This window comes from Penicillium riverlandense, assembly GCF_028828495.1.
Source record: "Penicillium riverlandense strain IBT 135883 chromosome Unknown utg000008l_segment0_segment0, whole genome shotgun sequence".
NCBI lineage: Eukaryota > Fungi > Ascomycota > Eurotiomycetes > Eurotiales > Aspergillaceae > Penicillium > Penicillium riverlandense.
The window spans coordinates 823931-848546 of record NW_026643199.1 but is presented as its reverse complement, the minus strand read 5'-3'; the positions used below and the strand labels follow the sequence as shown (position 1 = coordinate 848546).

Here is a 24616-nt window from a genome sequence, read left to right as displayed (position 1 = left end):
GGCGTCTGTGCAACTGGAGCAAGAAAAAGTCGGGTTGCATATTTTGAGTATCTTTGTTTTCCTCTGGGAGGATCATTTGGCGCACAGGGACGCATATCACCGGCGGTGGCGCAAACCAAGAGTCAGGGCCCAGGTGGATCTTTTTGTTCTCTTAACGAATTAATGCCTAACGAATGCCAAAAAATTGGAAACGAACCGGACAATACGTAGCTAGCCTTGTACATATCTCGGAGGTGCTGCGCAAGTGGCCGCACTGCCCGCCGTAAGTGCGATAAGATAAGGCCAATCATCCAAGTGTCCACTTCAGGTGACTTCAGTTCGGCCCCAAGTAACTCTCCTTGTAACCATCTTGATTCGGGACCTGGGCCCGTGATGCTTGTCCTACATTCTCCTTTTATCGATTAACCATAGCGGCCCCTTTACCGTCTCCGCGCAAACACAGCGACTTGCGTGGCGGGGACGCTGTCTCCTGTACACATTCCACTATACACCCATTGCCCGACCAATTGCGGCTCCAACATGGGTTCCTCACGACAGTCGCCACTATCATGGCGGTGGTACACCGCCATCGCAGCATTCCTGTCTGCCGGGTTGGTAAATGCTAGCCCAGCGGTGAACGTGGCTCTCCAAGCTTCCTTCGACGCTGCCCCGTACCTCGTGGAGCTCCTGTACGTTCTCATCCCCGACGACTTTTACTTTCCCCACTAGTCATATCTCACACGCGCATGCGTGCAACAGTGAATCCGCCGCAGAAGAAAATTCCACCGCCTACTTCCCGCTCCTCGACCGAATCGCCGACGGCACCTTCGAAGAAGCCACTACGGAGAAAGAGCTCTACGACCGCTTTCTGCAGGTCGTCCACGAAGATGGACACCTCAGCACTGCCGAGAGTCTTTCATCGTTTAAACTCTCGCTCGCGATTCGGTCGTCCGCGCCTCGCATCGAGGCGCATTACCAGTTCTATAATTCTTCTGTTCAGCAGACCCTCATGGCGGCTCAGGATGCCGTGTGTCCTGTTTGGGTTCATGCGGATGGAAAGCAGTATTGCTCGGCGAGCATGGGAAGGGCACAACAGGATGTTCTTGGAGAACAGTGCGTAAACACTGATACTTATGATTGATGACTTGTTGGACTGACCCTCGGCTGTTATAGAGATCCGAGAGAGCTTCCCTTTGACCGGGTTTTGGGAGATCCTTCACTGCCTCCCGCTGTGTTGTACGCAGATATCTCCGCGCCGACGTTTAAAGATTTCCACGAGACGCTGCGTGAAATGGCGAACGAGGGACAGGTATCCTATCGTGTGCGCTACCGGCCCCCTCAGCACTGGATCTCGCGGCCGTTGTTTGTCTCTGGGTATGGAGTGGAACTTGCGTTGAAACGAACGGATTATATCGTCATCGATGATAGAGATGCTGAGCAGCGAGAGGAAAAAGAACCCAATAAGGAGGAGGAATTGAAAGAAGACGCGCCGGATGACCTCCGCCCGCTGTCTGCCTCCGAAGTCTCCAGACTGGGCCTTAATGCTGCGAGCTATGTGATGGACAGTGTAGACCCCTTGGATACATTGATCAAGGTTTCTCAAAACTTCCCGAAATACTCATCTATGGTGGCTGGCCACAACGCCTCGATGGACTTGCGAAAAGAGATTCGCAAGAACCGCGCGCAGATGGTCCCACCGGGATACAATGTGATGTGGATCAATGGAGTTCAGATTGATTCGCGGCAGATGGATGCTTTCTCTCTTCTCGACCATCTGCGTCGGGAGAGAAGAACGATCCAGAAGTTCCACGATCTGGGCTTGTCTGCCCAAGAGGCCGTGAAGCTTCTGTCGCACCCTCTTCTTGCCGCATCTCAGGCGGAGGATGCCTCACACAGATATGATTATCGAGATGCATTGGAAGGGGGACAGGTCATTATTTGGATGAATGATTTGGAGAAGGACTCTAGATACGAGGAGTGGCCCAGTGAGCTTCAAGCGGTGTGTATAACCTCATACTTTGGAGGTGTCACCGTATACTGACCTCTTCCAGTACCTAATGGGAGCTTATCCGGGCCAGTTGCCTCCAGTGCGCCGTGAACTCAACAATATCGTCATGCCGGTCGACCTGAGCAAGCCCGAAGATATGAACATGGTCTCTACGACTCTGTTTACTTTCATTAAGCGAATGATTCCGGTGAGGTTCGGATTTGTCCCTACCACTTCTTCTCCGGAGGCTATTGGCCAGGCGAAGGTAGCCCACTACCTCCAGGAGACCTATGGACTGGCTGCTCTTATAGAATACCTGGACAAGGTAAGATCATCCATACGAAAAATCTAGCTACGTGCTGATATTAATACCGCACAGTCTGCCTCGGAATTGAAAACGACTGTTCCAGACAAATCCATTTTCGCATCCATCACCAAGAAGCGCCAACCTCGTGCCGAGAAGAAGACCTTATCTTTGGATGAGGTTTTAAAAGTAGAAGACTATGAAAACCTGGTCTCCCGCACCATGGATTACACGCGTCGCCTGGATGTTGGCAGCGCAAGCTACTTCTTGGTCAATGGAGTGCCCATTCTCCGTGAGGACAATTGGATGGAACAGATGAGTATGCAGATCAGCAAGGATCTCCGCTCCGTCCAGGAGGGTATCGCAGCAGGTCTCATTGAAGAGGATGCTTGGCTGCCGAATTTCCTCTTGGATGGCACCTATGAGCGGCGGAATAATTTCCTCATGCCTGAAGATCCGAAGAGTGTCCGCATCGTGGATCTTGCTGGTGTTGACGGATTGAATGCCCTCCCGGGAATCGAATCAGAGAAAGGTGCCCTGGAAAGTGTTCAGATGATTGTTGTGGGCGATTTCGATTCGGAAGAAGGATTGGAGCTGCTGACCGAGGCTCTGAATTTCCGGAAAGAACATGATGAAGTGGATATCCTTGTGCTGCACAATGCCGCCTCCGCTGCTGATTCAAATCGGCTTGGAAGCATTGCCTGTTCTCTGGTTAGAGGAGAAGTCTCGGCTGATCTGTGCAAGGAGGCTCCCCGCTCGCCTACCAAGGGAGAAGATATCCCCAAGATCCTGGAAAAGCTCACCGCAAATGAAGGCGCAATTGGGCAAGTTGCAGAGGAGCTGGAATTGCACCGACGACTAGTGGAAGAGCTTGGATTTGAACCTGGCACAGAAGGTCTCGTCGTGAATGGCCGGGCGGTTGGTCCTATCGAAAAAGATAACTCGCTGATTGCGGACGACCTGAGCCAGCTTGTTGCCTACGAGCGCACCAAGCGGATCAGCGCTATCGCAGGGGCTGCTTCAAAGCTTGAACTTGATGCCCGACTCGCCAAGCCGCTCGATCTCGCCAAGCTTACTTCACTTGTTGCTCTTTCGAGCATCTCCGATGTCCCGGAGGGGATCTTTGAGAGTACCCCTGACTTTCGGATGGATGTGTCTCAGCGGTGGAAGACGGATCACTCCGTGATCACAGTCTCTAACTCAGAGGATCCCTTGATCAACGTGGCTGCCATTGTCGACCCAGCCTCCGAGTCTGCTCAAATATGGCTACCGATTCTCAAAGTCCTGTCAGAACTGGCGGGTGTCGAGTTGAAGATCCTCCTCAACCCCAAGGAGACAATGCAAGAGCTTCCGGTCAAGCGTTTCTACCGTTACGTGCTGGAATCTGAACCGTCTTTCACGGAAGATGGGTCCTTGTCTCGACCCCAGGCATCGTTCTCGGGCGTGCCCGTTGAAGCCCTTCTGACACTCGGCATGGACGTCCCATCATCGTGGCTCGTGGCTCCCAAAGAGTCCATCCACGACCTTGACAACATCAAGCTCAGCTCGCTCAAGTCCGACTCAAACGTCGACGCCATCTACGAGCTCGAGCACATCCTGATTGAAGGACACAGCCGCGACCTGACAGCCAAGTCGCCGCCGCGAGGCGTGCAACTAGTTTTGGGTACTGAGAACAACCCTTACTTCGCCGACACCATCATCATGGCCAATCTGGGCTACTTCCAGTTCAAGGCCCAGCCGGGCCTATGGCAGATCAACCTGAAGCCCGGCCGCAGTGAGAAGATCTTCAACATCGACAGCGTCGGCGGCGAGGGGCAGCGCCCCCAACCAGGCGACGAGAACAACGAAGTCGCTCTCCTGTCCTTCCAGGGCCGAACGCTCTTCCCGCGTCTCTCACGTAAACCTGGCATGGAAGCCGAGGATGTCCTGGAATCCGGCCCTAAGCCGGGTTCGGCAATGGACTACGTCTCCAAGGGTCTGAACTTTGCCTCGGGCGTTCTCTCCAGCGTCGGCGTGAAGTCCACGAGCGGTGACGAGCAACACGCCGACATCAACATCTTCTCCGTCGCCAGCGGGCACCTCTACGAGCGCATGCTCAACATCATGATGGTCTCCGTGATGCGACACACCAAACACACCGTCAAATTCTGGTTCATCGAGCAATTCCTCTCGCCTTCCTTCCGCGCCTTCCTCCCCCACCTCGCGCGCGAATACAACTTCTCCTACGAAATGGTTACCTACAAATGGCCGCACTGGCTGCGCGGTCAGCGCGAGAAACAGCGCGAGATCTGGGGTTACAAGATCCTATTCCTGGACGTCCTGTTCCCCCTATCCCTGGACAAAGTCATCTTCGTGGACGCGGACCAAATCGTGCGAACAGACATGCACGACCTCGTCACGCACGACCTGGAAGGCGCGCCGTACGGCTTCACCCCAATGGGCGACTCGCGCGTCGAGATGGAGGGCTTCCGCTTCTGGAAGCAGGGCTACTGGAACTCCTTCCTGCGGGGGAAACCATACCACATCTCCGCGCTGTATGTCGTCGATCTGGCGCGGTTCCGCGCGCTAGCAGCGGGCGACCGCCTGCGCGGCCAGTACCAGATGCTCTCGGCGGATCCGAACAGTTTGTCGAATCTCGACCAGGACCTGCCGAATCACCTGCAGCACAACCTGCCCATCCACAGTCTGCCGCAGGAGTGGCTGTGGTGCGAGACGTGGTGCAGTGATGAGGATCTCGAGACAGCGCGGACGATTGATCTGTGTAATAATCCGCAGACGAAGGAGCCGAAGCTTGCCAGGGCGCGCAGGCAGGTTCCTGAGTGGACGGTGTATGATGATGAGATTGCGGCTTTGGCGAAGAGGGTTGCAGCGGTGGATGAGGAGGTGGCCGGGTTCGTGCAGTCGGGTGAGGATAGTGTGTCTGTTCAAGAAGCTGAGGTCGAGGGCGAGGTGGCGGCCGAGGATGAGCGCAAGGATGAGCTATAGAGTCCTTGTAGTGTATACCTAGGAGTGAAGAAAGGAAAAAAAAGGGATGTATTCATCGTATATGGCCGCAATTGAGAATTGAATAGCACAGAGTCCTTTTTGTGCGTAGGATATGGAAACCTATGAGGTTGACGCCGAAATGACCGCTACGAAGTCTAGAACCAGTTGTGTTTGAAAGTAGAGGAAGTTGATCAGGGCCCGCGCTCGCCAGGTGAGCTAACTACTCAGTCAGTAGTTAGATGGGCATGGTGCGAACTCGACAGAGGACATACACATCAGTAGAATAGAAAAATGAAGAAAAGGGGAGGGGGGAGAAAGTGACGGTAAAAATCTTATAGACACAGCCTGGAAGCGTACAAATTCATTCATCTTTTTGTTTTACAAGTCCAACATTATTAGTTCCTCTCTTTGGTATTCTGTACAAACCAAACTCCCCATAGTGGCTCCCCAGAATCGATCAACCAGCCAACCAATCAATCCGACTCAGACCGGTACTCCTTAACCGACACGACGGAATCTTCACCCGATGAGTCGCTGCCATACTGCACCTCGGAGTCTGTATCCGTAAGATCGATCTTGACATCTTCTTCATCATCGACATTGCCTGAGGACATCAGCGACGCGGGAGCATGTGACGATGATACCTCGTAGACCTGGCTGTTGCCAATGTTGGATTCTCCGTCATCCCTCTCGTCGGCAGCCGGTAGATCAGCGGCCTTGTCCTTATTCTTCTTGGACTTCTTCTTGCGTTTCTTGGTCGATTCCGTAGGGTCAATCTCAGGCTCAGGCTCAGGCTCGGGTTCAGGCTCGGGTTCATGGCTCGAGACGCCATTGGGCTCGGATGCTGTAGACTTGCGGCTCTTCTTTTTCTTTTTCGTTTTCTTCTCGCCGTTCTCCGCGTGCTCCGCATCCTCTGCAGCCGCAGCTACTTTGATGCTGGCAGCTTCCCCGTTGACTTCGGCCTCGGTTGCTTCGGAGTGCTTCTTCTTCTTCTTTCTCTTCTTCTCCAGTTGCTCTCCGTTGTCAGCCTCCTTTCCTTCCGCTTGCTCATCCTTCTTCTTGCTCTTCTTTTTCTTCTTCTCAGGGGCTGGTGAAGAGGGCGCGTCAACTTCTGTAGTGGTTGTCTCAGCGTGTTTGCGTTTCTTTGATTTCTTGGCGGAAGAGACCACAGGTCGTTGATCGTCAGTAGCAGCTGTAGCTTGAATTTTGGGTTCAGATTCGGCATTCTCCTGAGACATGGAAGCGAGCGCGGCTTGCGCCTCTTTCTCCCCCTGGGATGAAGCAAGAGCCGCAATTTTCTCGGTCATGCTGAAGCCACGTCTGAGGCTCTGAGATTCAGCTGGAATATCGTCTCCGACCGAGTCCTCGTCACTGCCCTCATCCTGAACAAATTCCCGGCTGATCGCTTGATCCTTCACTACGAATCTCTTGTTCCAACTGGCATTCTTCTTTGCTGTGTCTGCGAGGTCAGGCATTGCGTTCGGATCGCCTGACCTGGCCCGCAGCCCGTGAACATGGGAGCGAAGTTTGCGAAATCGATCTGCACACTGTTGTCGAGATCGGATATTGCCAATTGCATCGCTCACAGAACCCCACGCGATGAGCTTGTCGTCCATATCAAAAATGTCTTTGCCACAGCTTTCCGGGACCGTTTGTTTCAGACTCTTCCACATGCCCTCAATTACCTCAATAAGGAGGCGGATCTCTGGCTCCTCCCATGCACCGTGTCTCATCTTGTCGCGGTGCTCCAGGCGGTTCTTCCACCGCTGCGTGACGTCGTCATCGGAGCGGCCAAGCATGTTGGCAATCTCCTTCCATTTGGGCCCCATTTGGGCAACGAGCTGGATAAATTCCTTGTCCTGCTCTGGCGTCCAGTCATGCGCTTTCTGCCCCGAGGCCTGGAAGTGTCGCCGCATGAACCGATACACGGATCGTTTCTCGCGGTCCGGGAGAGTGCCGAGGATCCTGGACCAAAATTCGGCCTTGTTGATGGAGGTATTTTCAAGTGGAAAGTCCTTCTCTGGGCCGCGTTGGGAGTACTGCACCAACATGTCGAACTGCGGTCCTTCGATGTGGTGTTCCGCGCAGAATGCCAGCTTGAACCCCTCCATCCTCTGGACTTCCTCGTCCGTGAAGAACCCGACTTTCATGTCGTTCTTCCCTCGTCGTGAGCTCCTGTTGGCTTTCCTCTTCTTTTCTTCTCCATTGGGGGTCGAGGAGTCGCGCTCGCCGCTGGGTTCTTGACTTGCCGGTGTCGAGGGGGCGTGTTGAACAGGCTGATGATTGATAGTTTCCTCTACATTTTCTCTCTCTCCATTCTGTACTGGAGACGCACGTGATGGCGTCGGGGAATTTTCTGGTTGCGAGGAGGGAGGAAACTGTTGAGATTGGGGAACAGGGCGAGCTTGGTTCACAGCGGTGAAGGAGACGCCGTTCGATTTCGGGGGAGACGGCATGTTGCCAGTTATGTTGTCCTCGGGTGCGTGATGCTTCTTCTTCTTCTTCTTCTTTGGCTCAGCTGGTTCCGAGTCGCGTTTGCGTTTAGGCGCTGACTTGTCTCCGTCTTCAGTGGGAGGGAGGTCTGGATGGTCCTTGGCCTCGAGGCCACCACCGGTGGTGTGTAGTAGAGAAGAGCGGTTTTTGGAGCGGGACTTTTTTTTCTTCTTGGGGGACTCCATGACGGGTGCGAGATGTGGAGCTTCGGGGACTGCGCAAGATGGATCAGCCTCGGAAAGGACAAAATCGATGAGGATGCGCGGGATGATTATTTACCGGACTCTTCTTCGCCAGTCATCTGCGAAGATTTCTGACCCATGGCAAACCCGAGGGAGAGACAATCGAAAGAAGGAGCAGGGGAGGTCGAGGAAAAAGTTGGGTGGGCCGGGGGTGACTACGTTATGATTGGTTGACTGGTGAGTACACCTCTATAGACCACTTGTTACAAGGAGTAACAATGTAGATGTACGCGAAGTATAGGAGGTACTTGTAGTTATTGTATGCAATGGATTACTCATAATATCGTACAGAGATGTTGGATATCATCCGATCTTCATCTCGCGCAAAATCCTCGACACCAGCTTCTTCTGCTCCGACGTGCTCAGGTTGCCCTCGTCCGTCTGCTGCAGGCATCGCCCAATGGTCACCGTCGCCTGGACGGCACTGTCTCCAGCATTCGAGCAATCCACCCAGACCTTCCCATTCCGCCCGACCGCAATCTCAAACCCTCCCACGCTCTCCAACTTCTTGTCCAGTTCAGACAGGACAACTAGTCCCTCCACGGCGTCCGTCTGGTCCGGTGAGGCCGAGCTGGCTCGGATCAACCGCGCCGCCATGCCCGTAGAAACATCAAACACCATGCCGCCCACCAGCGGACCCAGACCACCAGGTTCTGCCTTGCCCGTGGCGGGATTGACGCAGGTGAGCTCGACCTCGGCGCCGGCACCGATTCCGACCGACAAGACCCGCGCATAGACCAGCTCGCCCTGCTTCAACATCGGTCTTGTTTTCTTCGTTGCGCCCTCAAAGGACAGCTGGCCCAGCAGGGCTTGCGCCGTATGTGGGGTCACCATACAGTGGAAGTAATCGGCGCTGGAGTGGTGGATCTGCGCGATGATGAGGTCGTTCGGAGTCGGGATGTAGCGGCGATTGGAGAATGAGAGAAGGGATACGGTATTTCGTTTGGCATCGGTCGTCAGTAGACCGGCTTGTGTTGCTGTGAGGACATGGCCGGCCGCCGCTGATGTGGATGGCTGCGATAGTAGCCGGAGCCCGGGACCCAATTTGAGAGGATTGTTGTTTTTGGTTGGAGGCAAATGGTCGGATGGCACCTCTTCGCCAGGGAGTAAGACGAGCGGCGTCGTCATGGTAGAAGGATGATAATTGGGAGGGAGTGAATTAATTGCAAGCTCTCGAAAGAAAGAAAACGCTTATCGGATCACCTTACATAAGCACAGTCAAAAAGTTTTTCCCCCGCTGGCCTTGATCCATTCACTCCTTCACTTTCCTCAACATCAATTCATTTCCTACAAAATGGGTGACGCGGCTAACGGTGTCTCTGCGGAGACAGAGAGATTTGCCATTGGTATCTCCTTTGGCAACACATCCAGCTCCATCGCTCGTATTTCGCCCGTACGTGTGCAGAGCCTTCGACTGAGATCCGATTCAAACTGACATATCGTTCCTATAGGAGGGCAAGGCTGAGGTGATTGCCAACGAGGAAGGAGGTGAGTTTTTTTCTCTCCAGTTCAGTCAAATTCATTGCATTTTCTGACTGGCCCAGATCGTCAAATTCCTAGCATTCTCTCTTACATCGAGGGAGAGGAATACCACGGCACACAGGCCAAGGCACAGCTTCTTCGCAACCCCAACAACACTATCGCATACTTTCGGGACTACCTGGGCAAGGACTTCAAGTCGATTGACCCGACTCCATGCCACCAGTCGGCCCACCCGCAGCAGAACGACTCGACCGTGGCGTTCTCGGTCCGCGACTCTCCCAGCTCCGAGACCCCCAACACCGTCACCGTCTCTGAGGTCACCACCCGCCATCTCCGTCGTCTGAAACAGTCCGCTGCCGATTTCCTGGGTAAGGACGTCAACGCGGCCGTCGTCACCGTTCCCACCGACTTCTCCGATGCCCAGCGTGAGGCCCTGGTTGCTGCGGCCAAGGCTGCCGGCATCGAGGTGCTGCAGCTGATCCACGAGCCCGTCGCCGCTGTCATGGCCTACGATGCTCGTCCCGAAGCTACCGTGACTGACAAGCTGGTTGTGGTGGCCGACCTGGGCGGTACCCGTTCCGATGTGGCCGTCGTGGCCTGCCGTGGCGGCATGTACACCATCCTGGCTACTGCCCACGACTATGAGCTGGGCGGTGCATCCCTGGACCAGATCATCATCGACCACTTCGCCAAGGAGTTCATCAAGAAGCACAAGATCGACCCCCGCGAGAACGCCCGCGGCCTGGCCAAGCTGAAGTCATTTGGTGAGGGCACTCGCAAGACTCTCAGCCAGACCTCCAACGCCCAACTGAGCATTGAGAGCTTGGCGGACGGCATTGACTATCACTCCACTGTCAACCGCACTCGGTTCGAGCTGCTGTCGAACAAGGTCTTTGCTCAGTTCACCGGTTTGATCGAGCAGGTGGTCAAGAAGGCCGACCTTGATGTCCTGGACATCGATGAGGTATGGTTCCTCTTTTCCCTATCATTTAAATCTATACTGACAATTCAACCCAGGTTATCTTCTCCGGTGGTACCTCGCACACCCCCAAGATTGCCCAGCTGGCGCGCAACATCTTCCCTGAGAAGACCAACATCCTGGCCCCCTCGACCTCGACCACGGCCATCAACCCGTCTGAGCTGTCGGCCCGCGGCGCCGCCTTCCAGGCGTCCCTGGTCCAGGAGTTCGACAGCGAGGACATCGAGCAGTCCATCCACCCGATGGTCACCGTGACACCGCACCTGAGCAAGGCGATCGGCGTCGAGATCACCTCAGCCACCAGCAAGACGGCCTTCCAGCCCCTTCTGGACGTCGAGACCGCCCTTCCCGCCCGCCGCATTGCGCAGTACTTTGCCCCCAAGGAGGGCGGCGACGTGCTCGTGCGCGTGTGCGAGGGCACTCGCTCGATCAAGGTCACCAAGCCCGAGCCTAAGGCCAAGGCTGAGAAGCCCGCTGAGGATGATGAGGATGACTCGGACTTTGACGACTCCGACGAGGAGGAGGATGATCTCCGCGAGATTGTCTGGAAGGCGGAGACGCCCATCGCTGAGGTGGCGGTTAAGGGCGTTAAGGCTGGCGGCAAGATCGAGGTTACGATCCACGTGAACCCGGATCTGGGTCTGCAGATCTCGGTGCGTGAGGTCGGTGGCCAGAATGCCGTGCGCGGTGCTATCAATGGCTCTGCTTAGGCGGTGTCTTGTTCAAAAATTGCTTTCTTTTGTTATGTGATGATGGCATGCATGATTGATAGAAGCTGTTGTTTCCTTTTTTTTTTGCCTCTTTTCTTTCCACTTACATTATATAGACCCTCAATCTGGATGTAGCCAATGATAAAATTGGTTTCCTTTGGCCATAGACCCCTAGTCTATAAAGTCTATAGATTTGCTCGAAGAGACAAGACGTTACTCGATGGTTTAGAACCGGTACTCAATAATCTAACACAAGACATTATATTACAACTATTAGGGTAACTTGGAAGTCTCTCGCAAGAAAAATCCATATAACACCCAGATAAACACCAAGCGGCGGAAGGAGAATCACTAACACATGAAACTCGTAAACAGAACTCCGCAAAATCTCGAGAGGAACACAGGAGATGCCATCATGATAATGATGAACACCGGAGGCAGGGGTAATGTAACGATCGTGAACAGTTCGTAAGACATGGCATGACAACGATGATGATAGTGAATGTGATGTATGGGCGGAAAGAAGAGCGAACATGTCGGCGTCTGTTTCTCCAGCGCCAGATAAGCAAGGCGTTGCTTTGATCGAAATCAAAGACGAGGAAATAATAAGAAAAACATCCCAGACAACAATAAGTTTCAAACGGGATATCGTTCAAAAAGGGGCCAGTCAATCAGTGGGGTATGTCAACAGAAACAACCAAAAGTCGAATCTGAAACGATTCATCTTTTTCATTTTTTGAAGATCCCACACCAAGAGCAAGCGGTATAACCCACTTAGTCTAAGCATAAGAAGAAGTCTCCTTCTTATTAGCAGCGCTTTGACTGCGCACGCTATTCGAGCGCTGCGAAGAAAAGAACCCGCGGCGCCGCTGCTCACGCCCACTGTAGCCGCCTTCTTTGCGGCCCACCGCACCGCCAAGGCAGTAGAGCAGACAGGACAGGAACAGGCAGGCTGTCGCAGTCCACATGAAAGCAAAGGCCTTGACACCCAGGCTGGAGGATTGACCGTTCCGATTGAATGCGCTCCGGCCCTGGACGAAGACAGCACTTTTAACCCGATTGTTAGTATCGCAGACTATTAGGTAGAGGGAGGGCATGGAGAGAGAGAGGACATACGTCATGAGACAGGTTGTGATGGTTATGAAGGTTAGGGCCAGCCAGGACAGGAAGCCGGAGATGTAGCTGCCGATGCGGGTGCACATGGCCACCAGTCCGGTGAAGAGGGACAGGGTTGCGAAGAACAGGCCGATGAGGATGAAGGGGAACATGAACCGCGAGGTGAGGAAGTAGTGGTTTGTTCTGTGGTTCGTTAGATATGGACTGAAGATATCAGATTGACGACAATAAACATACCCAATGAACTCGGGCGGCACGTTGGTCGTGGTACCAAAGTTGCGATGGCTTGGGGGGTCGAAGGGGAAGTCCGGGTGCGAGCTGCCGCAGTCATTCTTGCCATCCCTGACGCTGCACAGCTGCCAGAAGGTCCAACGCGACACCGCGGGTGCGCCCGGGATGTTGGCCGTGTTGGCTTCCAAGAAGTAGATGCGGTTCAGCGGGTTGGAGTTGCGGGCTCCGCCCAGTAGGGTTAGGAAGATGAGCAGGATGGCGGAGGCCATGAAGAACAGGCCCAAAAAGCCCATTCCCACTCCTGGTATGCTCGTCAGTTTTCTGTAGTATAGAGTTGGGACAAGGGTCGCATACTGCTTAAAGGCATGGTGAGGAGTATGTTCGAGGGTGATCGATCTAGTGTCGGAGGGAGGGATGAATTAATGAGGATCGAGTCGAACCGTGCGGAAGAAGAGAAGTAGAAAAAGGCATGGCAGAGAATGCAGCACAAGTATAAACGTCAAAGAAGCCGGGCGATCCGTTGATGGTCGACGTCATGCTTGCACTTGCTGGTGGGGGACCCGATTCGGCTAGTCCATGACGACGTTGCACTTCATTCGGTCTGACGTGGTGCACTTCTACACCTTACACTCACCGCACTCACCCCAGGATGGCCACTTGGGCGTACCCTCCCTTGCCGCCTGATCAGCTCACTCGTGAGGTCGACTCGGCCCTGGTACGGACCCCCCTGGCGGATCCCTCAGCCACTCACCACCCTTGGAGAAAAAGATGTGTGGGGAAGCTAACCCGATCAATTAGTCTCGCGAACTCGAGTGGCTGCTGCGCGCACTGCAGGACTCCCTGGTCTCTCTGAAGGAAGGCCTTCAAGAATGCGCCGCTCTCCTGGCGCCCAAGGAACCCGGCTCGACCCTGGTGCTGTCGTCGCTGCGATCCGAAAATGTCAAGGGCTTCGTGACACGAGTTGGCACCAAAGTGGTCAAGGGGGTACGTGTCTCCATCAACGAGTCGCTTCTGTATCCGCACTGACTCACTCGTTGCATAGGATATCCAGCTTCGCCTGAGCTCCCTGCCGCATCCCCGAGGCAGCTCGAGCACCCGCCTCAGCCTGTCCCAGGCGCCCGACGCCCCCGAGCTGGTGCTGCAGCAACTCGTCTCGGTGCGCAATCTAGTGAACCAGAGCCTCGATATTGTCGACGTCAGCGCGTGGACCGGCGACCCGCTCAATGCCGCGTTTATCTTCAGTCAACTGCACTTGCTCCTGGAGACCATCGGTGAAGCGCGGCAGATGCTCAAGGGGGACGGGGACGATGTGCGCGGCAAGTGGTGGGAAGCCAACGCCACGGAATTGGTACGTGCATGAATGAATTATTGATATCCGGATCTGATGCTCAACCACAGCAGATGTTCGACCCTCCCCTGCCCTCCTATCTCTCCTTCCATCTTTCCATCGCCGACTCTGCGCTGGTCCTATTGCTCCGCACCCTCGAATCCACGACGCCGGCACAGGCACCCACCGCGTTTGCGTCGGATATCTCGCTGACCGGATTTTCCCTGCGCGACCGGATCTTCGGTGCCCGGCACCCGGCCCACGATGAGGCCGGCGACGTATTCCTGTGGCACGGCGAGGAAGTCCATGTCAAGGAGAAGGTGCGGGTGGAAAGCCAGGATCCCAGTCTCATGGCCGTGATGGCCAAACTGACGGCGCTCGAGCACGAAGTGATGCGGTGGGTGGCGGCGCTGCGGGTGCTCATGGGCGATGACGAGACGGAGAGCGAGACAGAGAATAATTCTCCCCGAATAGATAATAAATAATATCAATGCATGTATATACTACAAGGAAATGAACGGTCGCGATTGACGCTATACTGGAACCTTGATAGTAGCTGAATCTCAGCAGCCAATCAGCGCCCGTTGATTGGGTAGTCTTGGCATGGATTTTCTCTTTTGCTGCTGCTTCTTCTTTTTCTTCTTCTTCTCTCCAGCTCTGTCGCTTCTTGCAAAAGGACGATGTTGTCTCGATCTTCCGCTTCGGCCAGTCGGCAATGCTCGCGGGATCTGCTACGCACCGTCCCTGGCGCTTCAGTACGACCGCGAGCCGGGACACATCTGATCGCGCAGAGACAGAAGCACCACGCCGCGACACAATCCCCTCTAACCGCGTCTCAATACACGCCACGGACAACGAATACCCCCCAAAATGGCACGGCGCAGTGGTACACCGCACAGAGACTCTCATCGACCGCCGCACCCTCCGAGACGCCACCCGACAACAATGACAAGCTCTCTGCCCTGGTCGACCGGATCAGTGAAAATGAGGCCAGAATGATGGGGCTGTTGGAAGAGCTGGAGAATATGGAGATTATAGAGAATATGGAAGATATGGAAGACGTCGACGACCTAGATCTCGTGCAGCTGCTGCTCGGAAACCGTGACGAACACACTGCCGAGGCATGGGTGCAGAAGGTCCGGCAGCAGTTCGGCGAAAACGTTCCTCTCGGGGCTCTGGACGAGTCCGATCTTCAGCTCTACACCAGTCTTTACGGCGAACCAATCATCATCGGGGAGGAAATCTCCGACGTGGACTTTGAGGGCGAGGAAGACGAGAGGCTGTTCCTCGAAGACGAGCACGGGGGATGGGAGGAGGTGGAGGTTGAGCAAGACGCATACACGCAGAATGAAGAGGAAGCGCCCCTCGTCTACGATATGGAGACTGGGCCGGTGGAGGAGGAAACGATTGCCATGCGGCGAACACGCGAAGTGGCTGAGCAGCTGGGCGGCGAGATCATGCTGGAGCAGTTCGAGAACGAAGCCAATCCCGACTCGGCACCGCGCTTTCATCCTCTGACCCTGCAGGGCAAATTCTCAACAGACCCCAGCACTGTTTATTTGCCGAAAAGTACACTGACAGACCCCATCTCCTCAATCTTGGCTGAGTTCTCCAACAAGCATGTCGCCGACACTGCGCGACGCCTGTTTGGCGGTCCGGGGCTGCCTCATTCGACCACGACTGCGCCGCCTCGCGCCCAACTCCCACAGCTTCCTATTCCTCTCCATGCGTCGCAGCATCACATGGGTGACATGGAGGCTAACGCGTACCTCGCGGCCTTGTATCCGGGCATCTACGCATCGGTTCTGAGTATCCTGGTGGAGATTCGCAAGCGCTTGGGCACAGATTGGATCCGCAGTCTCATGTCACAAGAAGGCGGACCGAACGTGCTCGATGCCAGTGGCGGCGGTGCCGGTATCCTGGCCTGGAGAGATGTCCTTCGTGCAGAATATGAGCTGATGGTGCCTGACCACCCGGAGGGTGCGCCCATCCCGCTGGGCCGATCTACCGTATTGACCGGGTCCGAGGCCCTTCGTCTGCGTGCCAGTGCTATGCTAGAAGACACGAGCTTCCTCCCCCGTCTACCGGACTACGTCCACGTGCGCGAGAAACCAACCCTAGACGATGAGCGCCCTGCTCCTAAACGCAAGCAGTACGATATCATCATCGCACCGCATTCCCTCCTCGGTTTCACGGAGGACTACGAGCGCAAGGAACACGTTGAGAACCTATGGGCCCTCCTCAACCCCAACGGCGGGGTCCTGGTTCTCCTCGAGAAAGGCCGCCAAAAGGGCTTCGAGGCCATCGCGGGAGCCCGCGAGATGCTTCTGAAGCGGCACATCGCCAGCCCCGGCTCAACAGAATATACCAATTTCACCGAGTCCCCGGACTCCGCCGAAACCGTGGACAAGGAGCCCGGGATGATCATCGCCCCCTGCACGAACCATTCCACTTGTCCGATGCACAACCCCGCCGGCCCAAGCAAAGGCCGCCGAGACTACTGCCACTTTGAGCAGCGATTCATCCGCCCGCCCTTCCTGCAGCGCATCATGGGCGCCAAGGACCGGAACCACGAGGACGTCAAATTCAGCTACCTGGCCGTGCAGCGCGGGGCCGATCTGCGCCAGACACAGAACATCATCCAGGACGCCGCTATCACCGACACCGCATTCGAGGGCTACGAGAACCTCGACGAAGAAGCAGACCTTCCTTCTTCTGCTGTTGAGCCGCTCTCCCTCCCGCGCGCCGTTTACCCACCCCTCAAACGCCGCGGGCACGTCATCTTCGACTTCTGCACGCCAGCCGGCAAAATCGAGCGCTGGACCGTGCCTCGCTCGTTCAGCCGGCAGGCCTATCGCGATGCGCGCAAGGCAAGATGGGGAGATCTGTGGGCGTTGGGCGCGAAGACGCGCATCCCGCGCAAGTTGAATCTGGGCGATAAGCATGGCGAGGGGAAGAAGGAGCGTTTGGCGAGGAGGGCGATGAGTAAGGCGCGTCAGGCCGCGGAGGAGGGCGAGGGCGAGTTTGATGATGAGGCCCTGGATGAAGGCGAACTGGAAGGTCTTGAGGATGAGGATGGGGCTGATGATGGGATCCCGCAGATTGCGGTTAGGAAGAAGGGGCAGAATATCCCCAGTTGGAAGAAGTATAATGATAAGAAGAAGGTTAGGCAGGCTATGAGGAGGCAGTCGGCGGACGGTTTGTGATGGGTTTGGGGATTGTATACTACTTTTCACGGGCAACATGGACATGGGTACTGGGATTTGGGATTGGGATTTGTATACTAGATCATTCTTCACACTGCAATTGTACATTATGTCTCCACCCTTCCAATTGGCTTCAATTGGCATCTGGCTTGCAGTTCTACCTATCATAAGATCTGCCTACAGTTCCCGACCATGTAGGAGTGACAGTTTGACCATAAGGGTTATGCACCACACAGCTAGAACCTGTGCAGCCGACAACTGCTTCGGTTTGCGGAACAGCAGTCTCGTTGCGGCGCTTGGCCTCGAAGTCCCACGGTGGTCGCACTAGTGAGAGTAGATCGGACCGGACCGGAATTGATAGAGATAGATCATCTCTCCATTGGGCATGGATGGAGATCCGCACAGATGCAGCCCCATGTCTTCCACGATGCAAGGGATATTTGATAAGAAGTGCAGGTGTTGAAAGTGTTGAAAGTATCGAACGCAATCTTGCTTGCTGCCCTCGATACCCAAGTGACTGAGTCTAGGTCTTCTGAGCCAGAAACCCTTCATTCTTAGAGTAGGAACATCAATCTTTCTTCTCATTGGTGTCGGATTCATCTTCGATAAGTTGATGTGGTCGTATCAAGAGGGCCGAGTTGTCAACTTCCCTTTACAAATTCCAGATCCTCTATTTTCAGTCGGAGGCTTCCAGCTGATCATTGCGAAGACGCGAGACGTCCGGACCTCCGGAGCGATTTCCCAGTTTGTGTGAAAGTATCGTTGAATCGTTGACTTGGTTTGCTTTGTCCCGGGATATTCAACTCGCCGGTGTTAAGAGCAGGGGCAGCGCCAATTGATAATTGGCGAGCATTGTTTCGTTATCCAGACACAAAGAGCGGGTGCCCTCGACAACACTGAGAAAAGAACCACTAGTAAGGGTACTGGACGGCGTCGAATTGCGTGCGCGGTAGAGGACACTTGGCCGCTGGAATCAGGCAATGCGGAGACCATAATCCATATAGATATGGCAGCTTGAATCAATTCAACCCGTCGCCGCAGATGAATGCAAGAACCCCAAAGCCCTCCTCACTGAGCCGCCATACTCTTCCTCAACTGCCTCTCCTTCTGCGTACTCTGCAACTCCAACCTCTCAACCGCATACTTCAACCTCTCCTTCTTCTGCACAAGACTCTTAAGATGAAGAGCCTTCGCCGCATTATCCCCACTTCCAGCTCCAGCCATTCTCGCCCGCAACGCCGCAGCGCTAGCCTGTTTCTGCCGCGCAGCTGAGCTTCTGCTCTCCGAATTAGACGACAGACGACCCTCTTGCAAATCGCATTTCGCTTTCAGGCCCTGTTCGCGCCGCGCGAGTTTCTCGACGTGGTTGGTGGCTAGGGAGAGGAGGTGTGCGATGCTCGGGCTGATTTCGTCAAGGAGGGAGCGTTGCGCGTCGCGGAGGGTTGGTTCGGGGAGGAGTTCGAAGTGCTGTTATTTTGGTTTGTTAGTTGGGGGTGTTTGGGATTGGGATTGGGATTGGGATAGTGGGGTTGTTTTGTTGGTGGGAGGACGTACGCGTGTTGTTTGGAGCACTTTGCAGAGGCGGGGGAAGTCGTGCACACCTTCGTCCAGGGTTGAGATGGAGTTGTCGAGGAGTTGTAGGGAGGATTGGAGCGATGAGACGGAGGCTGAGAGGGAGGCGGCCATGGTGGAGGGTGAGTTGAGTAGATGCAATGGATGCAATGGATGCAATGGGGTTGATTGTTTACTCCTGTCACATGATCAGCCCTACTGAATTTAATTATCCACCCTATCATTGACTAGCTTACAATACAACACTCCTTTCGTCTTACATGTGGTTGCATTTCTTTATTTTAGCCCTATCTATTAGGGTAATCTCGCGAACCTGGACGCTGGAAGTGCTTGCGAAGACTCTATAGGTAGTTGCATTGCTATGGAGAGAAGATAGGACCGACAGATAAGCCGGCTCCGACACCTCTTGGGCACTTGAGCAGAGGCTCGTGTGTACAATAGGAAGGAACTGTCTTGACGCTCGCTGCATGTGCTTTTGTATACCAGAGTTCCTTTTTCGTCTCCTACAAGTGCACTTGGGTCGAAGTGGTTTATCTTAGCTCGGTTCTCCGGCCCAGTCCCTTTGCTGCAGCCCCTCCAATTGTTGAAGAGGGTGACGGGTTTTTTTTGTCGCCCTACACCTCACCTCGCTCTCTCTCCTTGACCCGCCAGCTTCCTACTTCTATCTCCCTTTCTAACTACTGCGGCTACTCCATGACCAGCAATTGATGAGACAGGCAGATGCTGACGGAAAGTTCGAAGACCCCCGTGACGAAATGCATGATTAAATCTTGCAACCAATCCTGCCAATTTTCCACGGAATTGCTCCCTTGACCCGAGCTAAAAGTACATTCTTGAAGACGGTCTGTTTGCCGAAGAATTGCACTACACTGTGCAGGTAGTGGGACACAACTTACTTCCTGTTTATCTCAACAACACTAAGAACATGAAAAATCATCTCATTGGGGCCTGCCTACCATCTTTTGTCAAATACTCGATTTTCCCTATCTACCACCCTAGGGGAGTTCAGGTTCCAATGGGTGCAAATTCAACTGCAAAATTGCCGGAAATACCTCGCAAGGTATTTATCCACGGGTAATCTCGACCTAGCTTCTTCAAGTAGTCTATGAGGGTGACATGGGTATTAGCACAAGAGAGATTCTCACTTATTCAAAGATTAATATGGCTAAATTCGATGCCACAATTCACACATCACGACTAGAGAGGCTGGTACAGGACGATGATGGGTACGTCATGGGATTGGTTTTGCCATACATTAATTGTCATGGAGCTATCCTCAATTGCATTGAGAGACATGGTCCCAAGTTTCCAAGGTCCGACAATAATAGGCTGACCAGATTTCGCACACACTCAAACACCTTCATTTACACAGTATCATCTGGGGAGATGCGAAGGCAGCTGACGGGCTCATTGAGATGTCAGCGAGGATGCATATCTGATTGATTTTGGAGGATGTCATTTAAAGGCTGGGTTGAGAAGGAGAGACTATTTCAAGCGGAGATCTTCAGGGACTTGGAAATATTAAGCGGTACCTTTTTGAATGAGTCTTAGGGGATTTCCATTCAGGATTCATACTATCTACTGGTGGTTGTTACTATCTAATGCAGGTTAAGGCCTGTACGGGACTATTCGACCATGAAACCCTCATTTGCTCTTCACAGGCGCTGTGGATGATCCTAAACCCGCTTGACCAAGTCTAAGGAGCGGCCAGAACATTCTCAGAGTACCCATCCTGAATCCTAGGAGCCTATACCAACGCTCTAGGAACGCCGCTCCGGATACCAAGAGCCGTGCGTCTCTAAAGAAAAAGCAAACGTCCCCTACGATCTGTATTACCGATCCTGAACTCCGGTTTCTGGCTGCAGACTTCTAGGAGCTGCATTGGTTGGTGTGAGGGTCTCACGCGAGCACCCTGGAATTTCCCATCAGCTCCTACAATAGTTCGCCCACTTGATTATGGACTCTATTGTTTACAATAATCCCTCTACTCAGAATAAAAATACACCCTATGTCAAGTGGTGGTGTCATCACGGCTATTTTAGGAACCAAGCCAAAGTGGCAACCTGCAGACCCACTGGGGAAAACTCTGACTGGCCGGCATGACCAATGCCAAAAAAAAATCCCCTCAGGCTTGACGAGAGCTTAGTATACGATTTAAGCTGTCACAAAGGATTTATTCTGGATAGTTGTCTCCCTAATTGAAAGTAACTATAATAGTGTAGGGCCATTGAAACAAACTATAATTATAGTAGGGACCGGACAGGCTTGGCGACGTTAGGGGAGGACCCCCGGTGGACCCGAGGACTCCAGTCTTCGCCAACCAGAGAGCGGAGGCGCAGGAACCCCCATTTGTCTCAAGGGGAAGATTCCTTGATTGGCCCATGGACCATAGGGTCACACAGCCTGGCCGCAATACTAATACATAGGAGTGGATCGCTTACCTTAGAGTGGCCAACTGTTGGATCTGCGATCGGTCCTGCAGCGGGCATCTTTCTTCTAACCAACTAACTAACGAAAGGGCCCGAAAGATCCGACATTCCTGCTCTAACGTCTTGGCATCTCACCTTCATGCCCGTTTGAGCAGCAATGCAGATCCTTCGCAGTTTGGCAGCCCTAGGGACTGGCCTACTTCTGGCCCGTCCGACACTAGCCATCGATTTGGACGTCAATAGCGAAGGTGAGTGACGGACACTCTTCACCCCTGTCTCCGGGCCCTCCGCTAACTATTTTCGAACAATCACACATAGACTCTCTCAAAAATGCCGCCTCGATAGCAACCTACGGAGCCTTTACATACTACTCTGGCAACGACTCCGGGGGAATTCCCGGTGCCTTCCCCTCAAAATGGTACGAGGGTTCTGCGCTGTTCATCGTCGCGCTCAACTACTGGCACTACACGGGCGACGACACATACAATGCCATCACGGCCGAGGGACTGGAATGGCAAAGCGGGCCTCAAGGCGACTATATGCCGAGCAACTACAGTCAGTTTTTGGTAAGAAAAGCAACTCCCCGCGACCGCCGCTGAAGAGCTATTCTTACTTTCCTTTTTGTTAAAAACAGGGAAATGACGACCAAATGTTCTGGGGCATTGCCGCTATCACTGCCGCAGAGATGAATCTTCCCCAGGCCCCTTCATCATTCGGAACGTGGGATTGGCTTGCCCTTGCCGAGGGCGTCTTCAGAGACCAGACCAGCGGCAACGGTGTGGGCTGGGACACAACCGCCTGCGGTGGCGGCGTACGATGGCAAAAGTTCTTCTACCAGGGAGGGGGTTATTACATGAAGAATTCCATCTCGAATGGTGGGTTGTTCCAACTGGTTGCTCGCCTCTATCGCTATACAGGCAACTCGGAATACAAGGATTGGGCCGAGAAGATTTGGAATTGGTCGGTGAACTCGCCTTTGGTGGATAATCAGACCTGGAATGTGGCCGACTCCACGCAAATGCAGGACGGTTGCACAAGCCAAGGCAATACACAATTTTCTTACAACTACGGCACTTATCTGATGGGGTGCGCGTTTATGTATAACTCCGTGAGTGTACATTCTGCCGAGCGACCTTGCATACCACTGACTTGCATCGCTTTAGACCACGGGTGCCGAGCAGGAGCAATGGGCTACTGCAGTCTACGGGCTTGCAAACAAAACCCTGGAAGTCTTCTTCCCTCAGCAATACAACTACGTGATGTTCGAGCCGTCGTGCGACGGTTTCATCTCGTCGTGCTTTGATAGCAACAATTTCTTAATGAAGGGCTGGACCACTTCCTGGCTAGCGTTGACGGCGACACTGGTCCCGCAAACATACTCGCAAATTCTCCCCAAACTCCAGGCTTCTGCCGGAGGAGCGGCAAAGGCTTGTTCGGGCAGTACCCTCGGCGGCAACGAATGCGGCGAGAGTTGGGTGACGGGCTCGTTCGATGGTCGTGCGGGCATGGAGCCTGAGATCAGTGCCGGCAATTGTTTCGCTGCGAACTTGGTCGCTTTCGATAACAATATCGCGAAAGGGCCATTGACACAGGCGACAGGAGGCAATAGCAAAGGCAACCCTAACGCGGGTAAGAATGACAACAATGGTGACATGGCCTTGCGACCTATTACAACGGGAGACCGAGCAGGAGCTGGAATTCTTACTGCCGGTTTTGTTGGTGGTTGGGCTGCCCTCATGGCGTGGTTGGTACTTTTCGAGTGATCTTTTGGCGCATATGTACTCAATTCTTTTGGAGGTTGATCTTTCATTTTGTACATTATCATTTCTGTATATTGCTATACCATTTATTTACCCAAAGGATCTATAGATTCGAGCTGCAAATATCTCCGTTGCCCGACAGAGATGCTAACGGAAGGAACACTTTTGACAATCTACCCCAATTTCTCAATCTCTGCCATTACCGCGTCCACCACTCCTTGTGTATTCGCGGTGCCCCCCAGGTCCGGCGTCAGGATACCTGCCGAGCAGACACTCTCCACGCAGTGCATGAGTTTCGCTGCCGCATCCTTCTCACCAACCCACGAGAGCATCTCCGCCGCAGACCAGAAAGTAGCTACGGGATTCGCGATCCCCTTCCCGGTGATATCAAAGGCACTCCCGTGAACCGGCTCGAAAAGAGAAGGATTCTTCCTCGTTGGGTCCAGGTTACTCGACGGCGCCACGCCAATTGACCCAGCCAGGGCAGCAGCCAAATCAGAAAGAATATCCATGTGCAGATTCGTGCCCACAATCGTATCGATGGACTGCGGCTTAGCCACCATCCGCACCGTCATCGCATCCACGAGCATCTTATCCCATTTCACATCGGGAAAATCCCTGGCAACCTGAGCGGCCACTTCATCCCATAGAACCATGCCGTTTCGCATGGAGTTGCTCTTCGTTACAACCGTGAGCTGCTTCTTTGGGCGCGACTGAGCAGTCTCAAATGCAAAGCGCATGATCCGCTCAATCCCAACCCGCGTGAACATGGCCACCTCTGTAGCGGCCTCCCACGGCTGCCCGATATGCGACCTGCCTCCCTGGCCCGAGTACTCGCCCTCGGAGTTTTCTCGAACAAGCAGCCAATCGATACCATCCGTGGCGGTGTTCAGCGGGCATTTAGTTCCTGGGAAGGTCCGCACCGGGCGGACATTGGCGTAGAGCTGCAATGGGCCACGGATGGCTAGAAGAAGACCCCAGAGGGAGATATGATCTGGCACATCTGTCCGTAGTGTGAGATATTACTATGGGGTTCCAAAACGCAACTTCTCTCATATGCATACCTGGCGCTCCAACTGCTCCGAATAGTCCGGCGTCGAACTTGCGTAAAATGTCCAGACAGTCTTCCGGCACGTATCGGCCATTCTGTTTATAGTACGCCGTACCCCATGGGATATGGGTAAATTCGATCTGGAAGGTATCCAAAGTCGTGGCAAGCTTCTCGACCACTTGGATTGCAGCAGCGACTACTTCCGTTCCGATGCCGTCGCCTGGAATGGACGCGATCCGGTATGCAGGTTTCAAGGTCATATTGAACGGAAGTCGACTTTGAGATGTTTGAAAGAGATAGGAAACGAGGCCATGCTGGCAATTAATCCCGGCTATCAGAAGTGTAAATAAGCGTGATGGTTCAACCGGATCGGCATCTTCGGCAAAACTTTCAGGCGATTCATTCCCCCGCCTTTCGGTAGCCTTAGGATTCCATTTGACATCTACTCTCAACAAAACATCGATTAAAGAAAGAGAATATGTCCCCGAAATCCACGGAGAAGAATCCCGCGCGCATCACTGTCGCCTGCAATGCGTGTCGCTCGCGAAAACAGAAAGTAAGCATTTTTTGCCCGCGATGCCCAGCTTGTACGCTGACTCTCCATCCTAGTGCAGTGGGGAAAAGTAGGACCTCAACACTTCATGCCCAAAAGAATCATTTTGACTGATTATTACGGTGAAGGCCTGTTTGCGGACAATGTCTTGAATTCAACCGTTTGTGTAATTGGCCCGAACAACTTCGGCGGTAGGTAGATAGCGCAACG

At 53.9% G+C, this 24616-nt stretch overlaps 10 protein-coding genes across 10 annotated transcripts; 5 read left to right on the top strand and 5 right to left on the bottom strand.

Moving 5' to 3' along the window:
• Nucleotides 1-519: 519 nt before the first annotated feature.
• Nucleotides 520-5255, top strand: N7474_009340 (putative UDP-glucose:glycoprotein glucosyltransferase; the record flags this gene model as incomplete). The annotated part of the gene is made up of 5 exons (XM_057200750.1): nucleotides 520-668; nucleotides 739-1092; nucleotides 1153-1978; nucleotides 2031-2291; nucleotides 2346-5255. The coding sequence occupies 5 exons, from the start codon at nucleotides 520-522 to the stop codon at nucleotides 5253-5255; spliced, it is 4500 nt and encodes a 1499-aa protein (XP_057048737.1).
• Nucleotides 5256-5728: 473 nt separating this feature from the next.
• Nucleotides 5729-7933, bottom strand: N7474_009339 (MYB DNA-binding domain protein; the record flags this gene model as incomplete). Its single annotated transcript, XM_057200749.1, has 1 exon — nucleotides 5729-7933. The coding sequence occupies one exon, from the start codon at nucleotides 7931-7933 to the stop codon at nucleotides 5729-5731; it is 2205 nt and encodes a 734-aa protein (XP_057048736.1).
• Nucleotides 7934-8293: 360 nt separating this feature from the next.
• On the bottom strand, nucleotides 8294-9118 carry N7474_009338 (exosome non-catalytic core subunit RRP40; the record flags this gene model as incomplete). The annotated part of the gene is made up of 1 exon (XM_057200748.1): nucleotides 8294-9118. The coding sequence occupies one exon, from the start codon at nucleotides 9116-9118 to the stop codon at nucleotides 8294-8296; it is 825 nt and encodes a 274-aa protein (XP_057048735.1).
• Nucleotides 9119-9284: 166 nt separating this feature from the next.
• N7474_009337 (ribosome-associated complex protein SSZ1) lies at nucleotides 9285-11161 on the top strand (the record flags this gene model as incomplete). The annotated part of the gene is made up of 4 exons (XM_057200747.1): nucleotides 9285-9383; nucleotides 9442-9478; nucleotides 9535-10436; nucleotides 10490-11161. The coding sequence occupies 4 exons, from the start codon at nucleotides 9285-9287 to the stop codon at nucleotides 11159-11161; spliced, it is 1710 nt and encodes a 569-aa protein (XP_057048734.1).
• A 779-nt stretch (nucleotides 11162-11940) lies between these two features.
• On the bottom strand, nucleotides 11941-12777 carry N7474_009336 (SUR7/PalI family protein; the record flags this gene model as incomplete). Its single annotated transcript, XM_057200746.1, has 2 exons — nucleotides 11941-12208; nucleotides 12278-12777. The coding sequence occupies 2 exons, from the start codon at nucleotides 12775-12777 to the stop codon at nucleotides 11941-11943; spliced, it is 768 nt and encodes a 255-aa protein (XP_057048733.1).
• Nucleotides 12778-13157: 380 nt separating this feature from the next.
• N7474_009335 (uncharacterized protein) lies at nucleotides 13158-14320 on the top strand (the record flags this gene model as incomplete). Its single annotated transcript, XM_057200745.1, has 4 exons — nucleotides 13158-13223; nucleotides 13307-13492; nucleotides 13551-13856; nucleotides 13907-14320. 4 exons carry the CDS (start codon nucleotides 13158-13160, stop codon nucleotides 14318-14320), a joined length of 972 nt encoding a protein of 323 aa, XP_057048732.1.
• A 195-nt stretch (nucleotides 14321-14515) lies between these two features.
• N7474_009334 (tRNA methyltransferase RSM22) lies at nucleotides 14516-17041 on the top strand (the record flags this gene model as incomplete). Its single annotated transcript, XM_057200744.1, has 1 exon — nucleotides 14516-17041. One exon carries the CDS (start codon nucleotides 14516-14518, stop codon nucleotides 17039-17041), a length of 2526 nt encoding a protein of 841 aa, XP_057048731.1.
• Nucleotides 17042-18109: 1068 nt separating this feature from the next.
• Nucleotides 18110-18727, bottom strand: N7474_009333 (DASH complex subunit SPC19; the record flags this gene model as incomplete). Its single annotated transcript, XM_057200743.1, has 2 exons — nucleotides 18110-18508; nucleotides 18596-18727. 2 exons carry the CDS (start codon nucleotides 18725-18727, stop codon nucleotides 18110-18112), a joined length of 531 nt encoding a protein of 176 aa, XP_057048730.1.
• Nucleotides 18728-21199: 2472 nt separating this feature from the next.
• On the top strand, nucleotides 21200-22805 carry N7474_009332 (glycoside hydrolase family 76 protein; the record flags this gene model as incomplete). Its single annotated transcript, XM_057200742.1, has 4 exons — nucleotides 21200-21290; nucleotides 21361-21608; nucleotides 21677-22150; nucleotides 22206-22805. 4 exons carry the CDS (start codon nucleotides 21200-21202, stop codon nucleotides 22803-22805), a joined length of 1413 nt encoding a protein of 470 aa, XP_057048729.1.
• A 170-nt stretch (nucleotides 22806-22975) lies between these two features.
• On the bottom strand, nucleotides 22976-24417 carry N7474_009331 (tartrate dehydrogenase; the record flags this gene model as incomplete). The annotated part of the gene is made up of 3 exons (XM_057200741.1): nucleotides 22976-23805; nucleotides 23867-24184; nucleotides 24312-24417. The coding sequence occupies 3 exons, from the start codon at nucleotides 24415-24417 to the stop codon at nucleotides 22976-22978; spliced, it is 1254 nt and encodes a 417-aa protein (XP_057048728.1).
• Nucleotides 24418-24616: the final 199 nt, after the last annotated feature.